This window comes from Mastigoproctus giganteus, chromosome 4, assembly GCF_048544385.1.
Source record: "Mastigoproctus giganteus isolate SK-2022 chromosome 4, ASM4854438v1, whole genome shotgun sequence".
NCBI classification, from domain to species: domain Eukaryota; kingdom Metazoa; phylum Arthropoda; class Arachnida; order Uropygi; family Thelyphonidae; genus Mastigoproctus; species Mastigoproctus giganteus.
In genome coordinates, this window is record NC_143578.1 from 29,204,920 (window position 1) to 29,222,410 (window position 17,491).

General features: G+C 35.0%; 1 protein-coding gene across 1 annotated transcript in view; it reads left to right on the plus strand.

The window, feature by feature from the left end:
* The window catches only part of LOC150086504 (nuclear pore membrane glycoprotein 210-like), a 185,977-nt gene that overhangs the window by 82,907 nt on the left and 85,579 nt on the right, over positions 1-17,491 (plus strand). Inside the window, exons 16-19 of the mRNA XM_090372185.1 lie at positions 6,368-6,427; positions 6,719-6,765; positions 6,880-6,953; positions 16,456-16,549. Coding sequence (XP_090228311.1) covers positions 6,368-6,427; positions 6,719-6,765; positions 6,880-6,953; positions 16,456-16,549 — 275 coding nt within the window. The remainder of the gene's footprint in view (positions 1-6,367; positions 6,428-6,718; positions 6,766-6,879; positions 6,954-16,455; positions 16,550-17,491) is intronic.

A 17,491-nucleotide genomic window follows, 5' to 3' on the forward strand; every position in this document is an offset into this window, starting at 1 on the left:
TATGTGTCTGCAATTCTGCCCAGGCACGATGAGGGATTATGTGCTGAAATCCTTGTGGATTCACTCAAGACGTGAAGGACTCTTCAAGTCTTTTGGGGGGAAATTTCTATCAGCTTGGCCTGCACTTGTAGGTAGAAGGAATCTGTTTTGTAGAGACACACAGGATACATTTAAACAAAGGTGGTGCAAACGTTTTTGCCAATATTATTGTGGATATCTTAAAGGTTCAAGGAAACTGCTAGTTTGGGAGGAGGGACAAGGGTAATATTGATATGCATTTATCTGATAGTATTGGTCAAATTAACTCTTGCACATACCTCAAGAGTATTTGTTTGTTACTGCAACAGAACATAGTAGCAAGATGTTCTGAGGACAAAAGCATTTAAAATGAGCAGGTAGCAGATGCCAGGGAAGCGAGCTTAAATAACTTTAAGGGGTGTGTCAGGGTAATTAACTATACAAGAACACTAAGTCTTAATACAGTAATGTCAGAAGTGTCGTCAATAAAATGAGTGAATTCAAAGTGCTGGTTAGGACAAGTAACGCTGACATAATAGGGCTTACAGAAATGTGGTGCCACTTGGAGATAAGGGATGATGAGTTTCAGTACGGTATGTGTAATGTATTTAGGAAGATCAGAGAAGATAGAGGGGGCGGTGGGGTCATGCTTCTTATCAAAAGTAGCCTGAGCGTGATGAAAGCTTTCCAGATTCAGACATTTCGCATGCTAGTATAGAATCTGTATGGTGTGAAATAGTTGGAAGCAAAGGTATAATGAGAGTGGGAGTAATCTACAGGCCAGGTGATTGTGAAGATTATGATGAGAGCCTCTACCTGCAAATGGAATGGGCAAGTAAGCATGAATGTCTTATTATGAGTGATTTCAATTTGCCTCTAATTGATTGGAGCAAATGGGAAGGAAACTCCACATGGGGGAGAATTTTGAAATCAACTAGATTGTTATTTGTATCAACACGTCAGGAAAAGTACTAGGGAAAAGAATACTCTAGACCTCATCATCACCCATGAACCAGATGACATAATAGGGCTGACAGTACAGGAACCAGTAGCAGGAAGTGATCACGGAGTTCTATGGTGGACGATGAAGAGAGAGGTAACAGTAGTTAAAGGCAAAGGATTGGGTTATAATTTCAGGAAAGGAAATTACAAATGCCTTAAGGTGCTACATGGCCTCTATTAACTGGGTAGATATCTCACTGAGAGCGAATACGATTGAATTATGGTATACCTTTAAAACATTAATGACAGAATCCTTGAATGCTTATATATACCATTAAAAAATACTCCACAATGAGGATTCCAAGTTGGATGAATAATGAAATTGCCAAATTACTTGAGCAGAAAAAGACAGCATGGAAAAGTTACAGGGCAATAAAAAGTACTGAAGCCTATAACAGCTACAAATTCATCTGTAATAATGCCACTGAAAAAGTTAGGCTGGCAAAGAGAGCAAAGAGGGGAGATAAGGAATTCTTCACATATATAAATGCAAAGAAGAGAAGGACAAACCAGATCGGACCCTTATGTAATGGATGTGGGATAGTATTAAGTACCTCAGCTGAAGTTGCAGATGAACTCAACAGTTACTTTGCATCAATATTTACAGAAGAAAAACCCTTCACGTCATTGAGAAATTCTGAGAATGAAGTTGAAAACAATGTAATTATTGGTGTTGAAATTTCACACATTTATTTAATGAAAAAACTTTCGAGCCTACAGGGCAGTAAGGCTTCTGGGGTTGATAGCATTTACCCTATAATCTAATGGGAGGCGGCAAGTGAGTGCATTGAACCATTGAGGCTAATTACGAGAGCATCACTGGACTCAGGAGTGATTCTGTTGGATTGGAAAAGTGCCAATGTATCTCTAATACACAAGGGAAATTCTAAGAGTGAAGTGGGAAATTACCGGCTGGTTAGTCTAACTTCAGTAGAAGGGAAAATCATGGAGACTATAATCAAGGGTGGGATTCAGGATCATATAGATAGAAATGGAATTCTGAAGGATACTCAGCATGGTTTTGTAAAGGGAAAATCATCTGGTTAGCTATTTTGACAGGGTCACTCAAGAGCTGGACTTAGGGGATAATTTTGACGTTGTTTATTTGGATTTCAGCAAAGCATTTGACACAGTTCCACATAAGCGGTTACTTTATAAGCTGGAACAGGTTGGAATCACAGAGAAAATCCTTAGATGGATAGCAGGGTGGCTTCAGGGCAGGAGGCAGAGGGTTGTGATAAATGGTTATTCCTTGAATTGGTTTGATGTAAGAAGTGGAATTCCACAAGGCAGAGCCTTGTGGAACTCCACTTCTTACATCAAAACAATGTATTAGGACCATTGTTGTTTTTGATTTTCATAAATGACATTGATGAAGGGATGGAGGGCATGATGTCTAAATTTGCAGATGATGTAAAGATTGGTAGAGTAGCTAATGATTGCCGCCAAGCAGAGCTCCTTCAGAATGACCTAAGTAGACTTCGGAGATGGTCAGAAAAATGGCAGCTATGCTTTAGTCCAGCAAAATGTAAGGTATTGCACCTGGGGAACAGTAACCCCAAAATAACTTATACATTTGGCGGATTTGAACTAAAGCTGGTAGTGGAGGAAAGGGGCTTGGGTATTATGATACAGTTAGATATGTTCTCCGAGCATTATAGACTGGTTGCAAGGAGGGCCCATGGTGTCCTATCAATTATTTATTGAACAATCACTAGTCATAATCCCATTATGTAATGCTATGTTTTATGTAACACAGTATTCCACACTTGGAATACTGTGTTCAAGTATGGAGACCGCACCTAAAGAAAGACATTGTTCTTCTTGAAAGGGTCCAAAGACAGGTAACTTGCCTGATGAGATTGGCAAAACGGCGTCCATATGAAGAAAGACTGAATATGTGGGTTGCAGAGCTTGGAAGCTCTGCAACCTTGATGAAACTTGATTGAGGTGTTTAAGGCTGTGAGAGGCACAAGTAAAATGAATAAGGACGAAATTTTCACAATTATGCATAATTCTTGTTAGTGGTACACCTACCAACAAAAGAAAAAAAAAGCTGATGTAAAAAATTAGAAATGAATATACAGTTTAAATTCCACTTTTTTTTTTTCTTTCTTTTTTTTTTTGTAAAAAATTATAACCTCTGGATTTCAATATGAGGGGAACTCACGGTTCACATTTACTGCTTTTTAGCATTAATTTAATGCATGTAAGATGTAAGCTCCTCATGATATTAATTCTGAAAGTACATACATTTATTTATTAATCTGTACTAAATTTATTTTATAAATAGTTTAAATTTTTTTATTACATGCACTTAGTGTATACAGTAATTCCTTTACATAGTTATCAATAACATTTAGATGTGGGGAGGGGGGAGTATTGATTCTTTTAACTTGTGGATATGCCCCAGGTGGCTTGCTGCAGGAGGTTGATCATCCCTGGTTATTGCTTAGGATATCCAAGTGAGGTGTCATATATCTCACTAACTCTTCCCTTATTTCCATTACACACACACTTCCTTCTGGAACCACTTTTATGGAAAGCATTACAGGGAATATCCATGTAGCTCTGCCTTACCTGCAATCTGTGAAACACTGAATCACTTCCCTGCTTCTTCCAGTTGAGATCTGCTTGTCTGGCAATAAGCAACACAGTCAGTTCCAGTAGCCAGTGTTCGTAATCATTTAATTGACCCTGTCTCTAATGTTTGAGACTCGGTAATCCTATAAAGCAATGATTCACCAGTGGAAACACAAAATGGCTCTTTACTAGCTGATGTTTCTGTGTTTCATGGATTACGGTAGTTTGAATTTGTTATAAATGTGTAGCCCTAGTAAAATAAGTACAAAGCAGAAAGAGTGTTCGTGTAATGTTTCTGTACACTGTTCTCTCAAGATTGAAGGTGTGTTAAATTAGGTTAAAGAACATGGCTTGGAAATAGGGCAGGTCAAAGACATTTCAATCCTTCTCCAACCGAGAAAATGATAACTTTACTTATGACTTTATATTTCAAATATATGCAATAAAATATTTTTTACAAAATTCTCCTAAAATCTGTGCATCTTATTGCTGGTGTATCTCATCTTCAGGCAAATACACTAATTTAAAAATTGGGGAGTAACATGCAGCAACTATGGTGTCTCATCTGAAGTAATACACCTTACCCAGCAATTCTGCAACTCCTGCAGCACCTCTTTTTATTTCTGTTTCACTAAGAAATTGTCATTAAATCTGTTATTAACATACAGGGTGTCTCAAAAATATTGGTACAAACATTTAGGGGAGGTAGGTAACATCTAAAGGAATGTGAATCGCATAGGAACTCATAACCGGAAACGTCACTGTAAGTCGGTAGATGGCACAGTAGTCACTGCACGAAGAGCATGCATCGATATACGAACTGTGAGCTGACAGACATGCACCTAGTGTATGGATTAGCAGAGGGCAATGGATGAGCCGCTCAACGAATTTATGGAGAACGCTTTCCAGACATGATGGAACCTTCGAGCAACTGTTGTAACATCATGAAATGCGTCCATCTCATACTCCATTGTTAATATTATGTCAAATAAATGTTTGCCACTAATTACTGTCTTGTGTCATTTCTGTTTCTTGTGCCTTTGCTACTACTTTCCCGTGACGTTTCCGGTTATGGGTTCCTATGCGATTCACATTCCTTTAGATGTTACCTACCTCCTCTAAACGTTTGTACCAATATTTTTGAGACACCCTGTATAAGTTAAAGGGCATAGTAACATGCAAGTATGTAAATTTGAATGAAAAAGCATTGCTCAATGTGAAAACAAATAGATTTTTTAAAATATAATAGAAAATAATTGCTGAACAAGCTTACCATTTTTGTAGTAATTTATAAATAAAGGTATAATATATATCTAATTATATTGGGGGGGGGTTATATGGGTACATCACTTAGTTTTGAGTATATTCAGTTAAGTAAAAAGTTGGATAACTATACTCTAGTTTTATCTTTCCAAATTTTAGTTTATCTGTATGCATCTAGATAAACTAAATCTAGATATTTAGTTTATCTAGATTTACCTTGATTCATCTTACATAAGCAGTAAGTCTTTTCATTTTTAAAATGTGGCAGTTTTGTTTTAAATTATTTTTTCTGTGGTTTCCCCCCCTACCCAACAGTGTGAATCACTGTATATTTATGTTTAATTATATGAAGTTTTACTTCTTATAAATATGCAAATATTTATAAGTGAAAATAAAAATTCATTTGGACTGAAACATTTATACATTTGATTTATGCAGAAAATAGGAATAATACTGTCATAGTTCTCTCTCTCTCTCTCTCTCTCTCTCTCTCTCTCTCTCTCTCTCTCTCTCTCTCTCTCTCTCTCTGAGTGAGAAAACTACAACATATTGCACACAAAGTACAGGTTTATTTGTTCATGTAATGGTTTTGGCAAGGATTGTGCTTCTGAGGCATCCAGTTTTCAAAGCATTGATTTTTAAAAACAACTCTTTCACATTTAAGTAAACTATGTATAAATATAGTGCAAGCACATCAGAAATACATAGCTATATCTGAATAAATTAGAATATTATTAAAACGGCAACGTTTTAAGTTATATCTCATATTGTGAATACCTTAACAACGAGTTGCCATGATATTGCACTACTTCGAATAAGTAAAGCTTCACCTAAGGAAAAGACTAATGTTACTTATTCTCAGATGGATACCACCACCCAGACGGCACCGTTTCAGGGCTATTTGGCCTTTCTTCGGTGGGTGGGTAGGTACCCGAGTGATGAAATGATGGCAAAACAGTTATGAAGTATAACTCCACAATATGAGAGATGCCTGTTGTGGAGTTATACTTCATAACTGTTTTGCCATCATTTCATCACTCGGGTACCTACCCACCCACCGAAGAAAGGACAAATAGCCCTGAAACGGTGCCGTCTGGGTGGTGGTATCCATCTGAGAATAAGTAACATTAGTCTTCTCCTTAGGTGAAGCTTTACTTATTCGAAGTAGTGCAATATCATGGCAACTCGTTGTTAAGGTATTCACAATATGAGATATAACTTAAAACGTTGCCGTTTTAATAATATTCTGATTTATTCAGAGATAGCTATGTATTTCTGATGCGCTTGCACTATATTTATACATAGTCTTTACTCTCCCATAGCTTGAGGCTTATGCCCTAAACGCTTTAGAGTCCATTTAAGTAAACATAATTGATAGCTTTTGCAGCCTTTTATTATTTGATGTGCATGATACTCAAAATGTAAAGTATGCATGTGGTATATATTTTTGAATGCATGTTTACATATGTGACAGGGTTTGAAAGTAGTTACTCTTTTTCAGTGTCAAAAGTGCAAAATATAGTTCAGTACAGCAGCCACCTTGATTCATCTTACATAAGCAGTAAGTCTTTTCATTTTTAAAATGTGGCAGTTTTGCTTTGAATTTTTTTTAAATTGAGAATTTTATTAGGGTAGCATTTAAGAAATCTGTAGTAATAATTGGCATTATAGTAGTTCTCAGTATTCATTACATATTTTATTTCAATTGAAGTTTATCCATTAAAAAAAAAAAAAAAGAAAAGCCCTGAAAGTTTTGAGAAAAATATTGCTTGAAAGGAATTTCTTTGTATTCTGTGCTTTTGGAAGAAATTAAATTTCTACAGATAACACATTTTCAAATTTCTTTTTCTAGAAGACCTTCATGTATTTCAAGTGATATGTAGACATTTTGGTGATGTTGTAAGTTTTAATTTTTTCGATATGATAGATAAATTTAACATTTGACTCTTTTGACATATATAATTAGTCATGTTCACACTTAATTTATGTAAGAATTATTTGCTGTTTTTTCAGAATGTGGAGCTTACAGTAGGCAATAAAGCATCACTCACCAATAAAAACCCTGTTGTTAATAAAGCATCTGTAAAGTAAGTTCAAAATATTATTAAGTCTTGCAACCAATTCATTCATATGAGCTCTGTTCAAAAAATATCTGAATTGTTATGATAAGTGATAGCAAGCATACTTGTGCGATGGGCAACTTAATCCCTTTGAAATAGTGCCCTTCTTTCTTAGGCAGTGCACTTAGTCCAGCAATTTTCCTTCACTTGGAAGTACTTCTGTAAAGCTGATTTTGAAATCACCAAAAGCTTCATCAAACTGACATACTTTCATGATTTTTTCCAGTATAGGAAATGCACACGTGCGTGCACACACACGAGAGAGAGAGAGAGAGAGAGAGAGAGAGAGAGAGAGAGAGCCATATCTGGTGAAATGAGGATTGTTAGATTTGAGTGATTCTGTGTTTGACCAGAAACTCTTTACGAATAGTGACAAATACAATGGTGTATTTTTCACAATGGCATCTCAGAACTTCACTTCATTACGGAGCTTTGTATTAATTTTTTGCCCCTCTGGAATATATTTGTAGTGGAAAACACTCTCAGAGACAAAACAAAAAAAAATGTTACAGCATAGTCTTTATTTTGCTGCACACTCATAAACCCACAATTCATCTCCAGTTATATTATGTTTCAAAAATGTCTCATCAGTATTCATGTTATTCCTCTGTCAACAGTTTCAGCATTAACTTTGCAGAAAAGCACCTTGTATTCAAAGTTTTCATTAAAATGGAACAATGTAGTATGACAGATGCTGATTCATTGTTCATGAAACTGCTGATAAAATTAATCTTCAGTCATTTCATAACCAAACTTTGTACTGGAGACACTATTTTATTATTCATTGAATTTGAGAGCGATCCAAATTATGGATCACTTTCAGTGGAACCCTCTTTGAAACAGTGGTGCAAGTCAAAAACCTATGTGTGAAATTATTTTAGGATTAAATGTTTCACTTGTGGTTTCTCTGATTTTAAAGCAATATTTATCACACGTTGCTCAGTACAATCTAAGATTTTTAAATATGATGAGATGTGAAAACATATTTTCCTTAGTGGCCAACAGTAACAGCTTACTGCATGGAGATAAGATTGAGAATGTCTAAACACATTATGCTTTCACAATTTGCTCTGTTGATTCAGCCTTGAACTATGAGCATAATCCAGATACTTTTTAAACAGACCTTGTATATGGTATTTATTGACATCCAGGGTTATGAATAGATATTACAAAAAAGTAGCTAACTAGTAGCCAGCTTTTGTAACATTTTGCACAGTTTCCACTTGTCCGACAAGTGATCCATTTAAGGTTCTTAATGATATTACATGCAGCTGATATTAGCATATGTTATACAACCAAACGTATTCAGACACCCCTCTGTGAATATTGTGTGCTGTTCCAGAAGTCCATTATTTATGCATATTGGCTCAGATATATTAATATAAATTAATATAAATCTTGCAGTATATTAGAAGCTAGTATGGATTGCGAATTGGAACTTATTTTCATATTAGTTTGTGATTGGATGGTATATCAATAACCTCTCTTTGTGTATAACCTTAACTTGTGTGTGTGGCCAACCGGGCTAGCTGGGTAGGTAAAGTGCCTGCCTGGCAACCCAAAGGTCGCGGGTTCGATTCCCGCTTCGGGCTTGGATCAAAGTACTGCAAAAACCTTGGGAGGTGCATTATGGCCACAGAAGCCTATGTGTTAACAACTACCAAAAAAAAAATTAACTTGTGTGATCTTCCCAAAATTCACTGTGCCAGATGTTATTCAAAGAAGACTGTAAGTGATACCTCAATAAACAAAAGGTTTGGATGGCCTCACAAACTCATGCAGTATGTTCATTGAACTATGAAGAGAGTAGTTTGTGTCGTACATGTCATTTGCAGAAAATGTAGCAAGTACAGGAGGTCACAGGAGCTTTTGTCAGTACACCAGCCATCTGTATGGAGCTACATAGCCTCGGGTTCAATGGTAGGACAGCTGCACAGTGTCATGGTCACCAATGCAAAAGAATGTTTAGAGTGTTCTCAATGTTCAGACTCATGAGTTGCTATGGAGTGAAGAATGTTGCTAAACAGTGTTTCATCCTGATGGATACATTTAGGTATGGAGATTGCCTGGAGAGCAGTTCCTGTATTGGAGATAATCTGTTGGTACAGGGCTGTTTTGGATTTATCCATTAGCAGCAGTGCCTGAAACCATGAAGTCTGTGACCAACTTGGATTTTTTTGGACAATTATGTGCTATCTGCACTGGCAGTAATGTGGAAATGAACATTCTCGGTACAAGCGTGTGACACAGTAGGGGTTATATATATTATCATTATTTTTATTTATTCATTTATTTATTTATTTTTTTTTTTTTTGGTACTTAGTACTGTGCTTGGGTTGAAGGAGATGATGGGGGGAGGGGATGCCGGAAACTTTGCTCTCGTGACTAAACATGGGTTCCACCACTTCAAGCCTCCAATAAGTAAAGTGGTGGTATTGCCGGTTGATCAAAGTCATCTACCGCCTAGTGTTGGTATTAGTATCTGTTAATTTTATATTATATTATTGTATTGTATTATTAATGCTATTTTATAGGATTGACTTAGGGATATTGAAATCAAGTTTGACAGACTGGCTCAGAGCCTGGTCTGAATATCACTGAAGACCTGTGAGGCAGGCCAAAACAGGCACAAGAATCACCTTTCAGTGTGGCTCTAGAACTGCTTTACGGGAAAGCTGAGGCAATTTTGTAGGCAATTGTACACAATTCTGGCCAACTATTACAAGAAGTTAGCAAAATATGCCCATAAGGGTTGAGGCTCTTGTAATTTCGAAAGTGGTCTTATTGTATATTAGGTTTTTTATTTAAAAATCCTTTTTACAATTGTGTGTACACATGTGCATGGCAGGGAGGGAGGGAGGGGGGAGAGAGAGAGAGAATCATTTTGATCATGTAGTGTAGACTGCAGCGAAAGAATAAGTAGTTTATGTGGCTGTGGAGGATAGGGGTGAAATTCCTGTACCCTTAGATGGCCTATATGATTCATATATATTGTTTAAAAATGTATTTTTAATTATATACTGTAACAACTGTTTAACTCTTAGTGGGATAGAAACAGGAATAACCCACACAGAGAGAACATTTTCAGATTAAAAAAAAAAAAAAAACAAAGAACATTATTTTTTTATGAAACAAGAATCCAACTGATTCGTGAGCAAGCAGGTCTGATAAAGTATGTTCAGGTGACTGGAAAGTCACTCCCTATTTTGAAACTTTGTGTTATTTGATTAGGATATAAGATGGAAATGGCATTAAGTAGAGAATTTATTTTCTATTTAGTGTAATGCTAACTTTTTCTTTTGTCTTTCATTCCTGTAAACGAGCATAAGTATTTAATTCCAGATAAACTGAGCATACATTATAGAGATTGAATTTCTGCAAGGTATGAAGTTGGTATTCATACCTTGCAGAAGTTGGTTCTTTGATATCTGTGCAGAGATAATGGTACAGAGAATGTGAATGACGTGAAACATTAGTCCCAAAAACCATTAAGGGATAACACCAAAAAGTAACAATAACAGGATTGGTCATCAATGCTGAATGCAGAGGAAGACTCATACATCTACAAAAAATCTTTAGGTTATTGAAGAGATATTTAGAGCTCCAAAAAATTCATAAGGTAATGTAGTCAGACCTCTATATAACGAAATCAATTGTTCGCTTGAAAAAAAATTCGTTAAACAGAAATATAGTAAAAGATGGGAAATAAATCAGAAATAAGTGGGAATTAATAAATTTTCTAACATTTTAAAAGAATTAATTTATTAATACATAAATATTAAGAAATATATGTATTTTTTAATACATGGTGCGCATAGTATATTAGTACAGTTTTAAGAATTATTTTGTAAAAATGTTTGCATTTGTTTAAACACAAATATATTTTCTGGCGCATTTTCTTCACACTGAAGGCCTCGTGCAAAGTTTCAAATGCTGCCAACATTTCATGTTTTGAAGGTTTAATATTGGCTTGTTGCCCTCACTTTCGTCCAATTCATTGTCGATATGTCACTAGTCCTTTGACTACTCTCCAAAATGTTGGAATCACTCGGATATTCAGCCACTATGACATCCTTATCAACTCCTAAACATTCATCAAGAACAATTTATCCACTAATCAAACCTCTCACTTGGAGTTCTTCCCAAGGTTGCTAAATGTCTTGTAGTAGTTCTTCCCTCCAAATACCTCTTCTAAACTGCAGCCAATGGATCATTTTCAAGAATTTTAAAATGCACTACTGAAGGGACATCTGAAAAAAATTATAATTAAGAATAGAAACCGACCACCCTAGATTCTGTTATAGATTTGTGGATGTGCATATCAGAGTGTGGAGTCAAGATGTGACGGAAACGATTAAGAATTGTTTCACAAAAGCATGTTTGCAAAAATGCCAATTAATAGCAATGAGAGGAATGAACTACTGAGCGAACTTGGCAGTTGTTGACAATCAATGCAATTTTTCTGTTTTCTTTCGCCATCTTTCTATCAAAATTTAACATCCACTGTTCAAAAAAAGTTTCACTTGTCATCCAAGATTTTTTGTTGTAGTTGTAGCCAACTCTAACAGCTTTACTCCTTTGAAACATCGAGGTTGTTTACTTTTGCCTATTACCAAAAGCTTCAGTTTTTCATTACTAGCCATATTTGCACCAACCAAGACTGTAATTCTCTCCTTACTATTTTTACCACCTAAACACTTATCACCTTTAAAAGTCAGTTTGTTGTTCAGCAAACATTTAAAAAATAGACCTGTTTCATCAATGTTGAATATGTTTTTGGGCTCATAGTCCTCCATAATTTTTTTCAAAACTGTTTCTTTCCAATGGATACAATCTTCTTTGATTACAACTCCACTTTCAGCAGAAAAAACTTTTTCACGTAAGCCATAGCACTTTAAATTTGTCAAGCCAACCAGAACTGGCTTGGAATGTTTTATGCCCCATAAAAGATGCATACTCCATAGCCCTTTTCTGTTATTTTTAATGGCCCTGATTTCGGCATGTTTTGGAGTCAACTTCACCCACTTAAAATTGGCTTTACCTTCATACAGGCATTTCTCATTCTTCCAACTGGGTCCCGTTTCCTCAAACAATTTGAGAATCGAAACACGATTTTTCAGAATGATTGACACTACTGGCAGGGATACCAAATTTTTTTTTTTTTTTTTTAACGCCCCAATCTACACTATTAAGCACTTCCACTTTTTACACTACATTCAAGGATTTCCTCTTAGTCATTGTAAGGTTACTTGCACAGAACTGATTTAGGGACCACTTGTAAACAGAGACAGGTGAAATTTAGTGAGTGCGGATTACTCATTTCTGCCAAACAGCAGATGAATTTCTGGGATAAAGGGGAACCACTCTCTCCTAATTCTCTAATAGTGTGCTTACAGTAGAAAACTGGTTGACCAGAGCTAATGTCTGCATCAGGAATATGCCTTAACCTTTGTCAATGGCTATGGACACATAGATAGCAGTTGACCAGCACGACTTCTTGGTACAATAGGTGCATTAGTTGTATAGGAATTATATTAGTTGTATAGAATTAGCTCTTAAAATCTAAAGGGATTACTTCTTAATCCTTTTTGCTCTTAATTCATGCTTTCTACAGCCTCAGCATTATTGCCTAAAGGCCAGAGGTGCAAACAATGCGTACCCAGGTCTCTTGAAATTAGTTCATTATATTATGGAAATTTTCTTCATTATACGGGAACTTTTTCAATGTAATGACAAGGGGGGAATCAAAAAAATTTGCTAAATAGAAAAGTTCACTATATGGGAGTTTGTTAAAGAGATTTCTGACTGTATATGGGAAACTGGAATAAAATATATGTAGAAGATTCTAATGAAAGAACTGATGTGGAGGCCTTGAAAACTGTCAGCAGAAGACCATGACAGAGGGTTGCAGTTTGTGAAAGGTACGCTTGGATAGATGGTGGATTGGTTTACCCTTTTAAAAACATCCTACTGATCAAGTGAAGCTATTTTTCACATAGGAGAATTTGTAAACACTCACGGCAGCCTTTACAAACTACTGGGTGCATGCAATTACAGTTGAAAAGAGGCAGAGTTACCTGGAAGTTGCTGTGGTGTGGAAATGTAATCCAGGGGTTATAATTTTTACAAAAAAAATGGAATTTAACTGTGGAAATTACTGTGGTAACTGTGGAAATTACTGTGGTGTTTGCACACTAAATGAATGGTAAAAGATATTTTGACATATTACAGGCATTTGGTTTCCCTTATATAAGAAATTGGCAAAATTCACAGCACCTTCTCTTTATGTAGAATGGATCCCCACCACACTTCTCCATTCCTGTATGTTATTGGCTGGATATTACTTTCCCAACAGATCAGTAAGTAGGCTGATACCAGTGGAGTGGCCAACTTGGAGAGAATACTGATTTCACACTGGTGAACTTCTTTTTGTAGTGTTGAGTTGGAGGATACTATCTGGGAAATGATTGGATCTGTTCCCAAAATTTTCTTTTGCATAATCAGGTGGCTATTTTTTCTGTATCATATCATTATGCAAATCTTTTGCAAATTGTGATAACAATATTGAACTGTAACACAGAGCATACTAAATGGCATTAAATTATCTACCAAATGTCATTAAATAATGATTCTATGTTATATATGTTTAAGTACCACAACTTTAAAAATAGGGAGTCGTTTTCCAATCACCCTGTGTTTTGCTTATATCTTTTGATACAAGTTAGTTGATAAATAAATATGAAAAACATTTACACAGTCATATTTGTTTGTATATTTTCACATATAATTTATATTTATTATATTTCATTATGCTGATAATAATGAAATAAAATAAATTAATGTAAATTAATTAAAGAGGGCTCACTGTGTACAGCCCCAGTTATCAAAGAAGTCCTTCAATAATTAAAGTTTGAGTACTGCTATCTTAATGTCAACTTGGTCAACTTAGCGAAGATGAGATTGAAATTGGATGTAAAAAAAAAAAAAAATAATAATAATACTACATTATTAGCAGATAATCTGCTAATAAGCCTGTTAATAAAGCTTATTAATAAATAATCTTTGTTCTTTGTATTTTTGCTGCTGGTTATTCTTTTTTCAATACCTGATTTAAAGTATGTATTAAGCCTGTTTGTCAATATTTTACTTCTGGGCAGATGGTATCACTTTTAAGAAATCAAAATCCTCAATTCCACAAACTATTTAATGGTCATAGTAAGCTTGGTTCCTCTTCATTCTTTATTACTATATTTTTTGTAGGAGAGGAGGATGTTCTTGATGCATCAACTACTGATCATATTTCACCAGTTCCTATATTTTATTCATAATTTTTTTATCATGCATTTTATCTGTACAAGTGTATGTTTGTGGGCGAATTCATGTGTGAAAACCCTTGAATAAGTGGGATAAAGTTTCCCTAAAAAAAGAGTGGGATTTCTCCTTGGAAGAACCCTACTCCTTCCACCTGAAATTGACCAAGCACAGTCCCCATTTGAAGAAACCTTTAAGAATTTGATTTAAGGCTTGCACTTATGTTCAATTTAGAGACATGTACTCTTATCCATGGTTTTGCCCAAGTTGCTATATGTTATTTTGAAATTGCATAGCATCGCTAGAAAGGTGAATCTGCTACATTTAAAAAAGAAATAAGAAACTGGTGTTGCCAGGTCACGTTTTATCAGCTGGTAGGTGGTATCATTTAGCATATGAAGTGTGGCTATTAAATAAAAAGACTGCATGCACAACCACTACACACCAAGCACCACCTGTGAAACAAAGGCACGTCAGATGACCTTGAACCTTTTCCTAGTTTTTCTGCCAAATCATGTTCCAACACACTCATTCGCTTTGCAGTGAGCAGATTTTCATTACAGTGTTTTTGCAGTTTGCCAGAAAAATGACAGACAAAAGAATTGAACAATGAATCATCCTCAAATTTTAAAAAAAACTGAAGAAAACAACTGAAAGTTATGAGTTGTTATGGCAAGTTTATGGGGTACTAGGTCAAGAGCTTGTGTGTTTGAATAATGTAAAAGATTTTTAAAGGAAGATGATAAAACACCAGGCTGTCTGGTATCCATGAAAACTAATGGAAGGATGTGGTATATTTCTTTCAAAAAATGTATGATGACAGATTGTATTGTGCTTTGTAGTCATTGTTCTTTTATAACATCCTCAAGAAAAGTGCAGCAGTTTTGAATGCCTGTATTTTTTGAGAAATTGGGTTTTCATTAGTAGTTATTAAACATTTAAGGAATCGGTTTTTTTTTTTTATTGGTTAGTGTTGCATCATAATGGAAAAAATTGTATGAGAAAGATGGAGTACACTACTGTGGAACATATATTTCCTCTGGCAGTTTTGTTAAAACATGAGTCTAAAGTGAGAGTTGGGTGCAGGAAAGGTCCAGATAAATAGTTTTTCTAAGAAATGTTTCCACAAGATGGAGAAAGACCACATGAAATGAATGTGGTTTTCCATTTCCATAAGCAACTTTTTAATAACAGAGTTATCTCTAATCTAAATCCTGGACGATAAGAGATGGATGGTCTTGGCCACCATATTTGCCAGATTTGAACCACTGCAATTTTCTCCTGTGGGGATTCCTGAATATGTCTATAGCAATAGTTCTCAAACAGTGTGCCCCATCACATTGATGTGCCATGACCCTTTTTGAGTATACTACTAGATTACGATAAACTGCATTGAATTCAATGGCAATCACTATTTTTGCCATGAATATGTCCTTCAAGCATGACTTGAGTAACATAAGATTGAGAACCACTGGTTTATAGGAATAATCTATATTCCATTGAAAAACCTGAATGGTGAAATCACACTTGCTGTGGAGAGCATTTATGAAGAAACAGGTGCATCAAAGACCACCTGCAGGATGTCTGTAAATGGTTTTGGATGCACAGGAATCATATATTTATATGGTTTTGTTTGAATAATATTAAACTCTCAACTTACATTTACCATTTCTAGAGTATATATATATATATATATATATATATAAAAATTATATGTAAATACTTAATTAAAAAAATTATATTGCCTCATATTGCACAATCCTGGAATTTTTTCAGCTGTCAAGAAAAGATGCCAGGATTGTGTGATATATTGGGCAATAAATTCAAAATAAGAACAAATTAGTAAGTATTTAAAATCAGTTATGTACAACAAATTTTCAAAAGTTTATGTGGAAACAACTCATTCCTGAGTGGCCCACACAGTGTTTATAAACTCACTCCTGAAAAGGTTAATGCGAGTGCATATATAAAAAAAAATGTGGGCATTCAAAATTGTTGCAGCTTTTCATGATGACCCTGTGTGAATGGTTCATTCGGGAGACCGTTGTAAATACAAAAAGAAGGGAAGAAGAATTTCTACATATGAAACTCATTAAATGTTATTTTGGATTCATTATAATTATCTTATTGAAATTGATTTAAATTTTGTTATTTAAAGAATTATATGTGGAGTTCCCGAAAGCATTACTCTCATTCCTGTTGTACTAGAAGCAAGAAGTGGAGGCTATATCTGTCCTCTTAATAAAGAAAATGTAAGTTTTAAAATTTCTTATGAAACATCATATGCAAACAACAAATACACTTTAAAATATATAATTTATATATTTTTTTTATATTTATAAATATATAAATTAAAATACCATCTATACCTTATTTCATGAGGATTTAACTATTTGATTAAAATTTATAAACTGTTCTTACTAAAAGGAATTCTTCAATAGTAGAATGTGCTGAAGTTAAAAAGTTTCTAAACTTTTTTGGGCATTCATTTATTTACTTTAAATTTTATTGTGTTTTATATCATGCCTTATCCAGAGGCAGAACTTTGTCCTTTCTGCTACTGCATGCACAGTTCTACCATTTGGCACAACAATACAGTGAGTTATAGCTGAAATTGGTAAAAGCAGTTCGGCATACCTCTGTTCATGACCATCATGAGCACAATAATTGTAGCACACTGTACCTCCTCTAATGAGTTGAATTGCTTTTACCTTAGCAGAAAGGAGCAAATTGGCAAGGTCTGCATGCTTTGTCAAATACTGATTGATAACAAATAATCAATGTGCTGGAATATTGCCATGGTGTAATAATCAGTTTCCTGCTTGAATGCAGTACTTCTTTACAAAGATATTGATACTACTATATCCATTATCATTGTGGATGATAACCTGGATGTTGAAAACTAGTTTATCTTGCTTTTTGAGTTCTCTGTGATATTTTAGTAGATCCACCACTTGTTATGCAGTAGTAGATGTCTAGTCTTTAAATCTCATGGGAGTTGGGATTTAAAGCCTAGACCTCTTGAACTGCTTTAGAAGGCCTCTTTGTTTAGTCTGTCTGGTTAATCTCAAGTGAAGGAAGTAGAGCTTTCTTTTTTAGTTATTCTGGATTTTTCAGCCTGCAGAACATGCAGATCAGCTCATCAACACTCATTAGTGTAGACATACTTCATATTATAGACCAAAGGTGGGTAA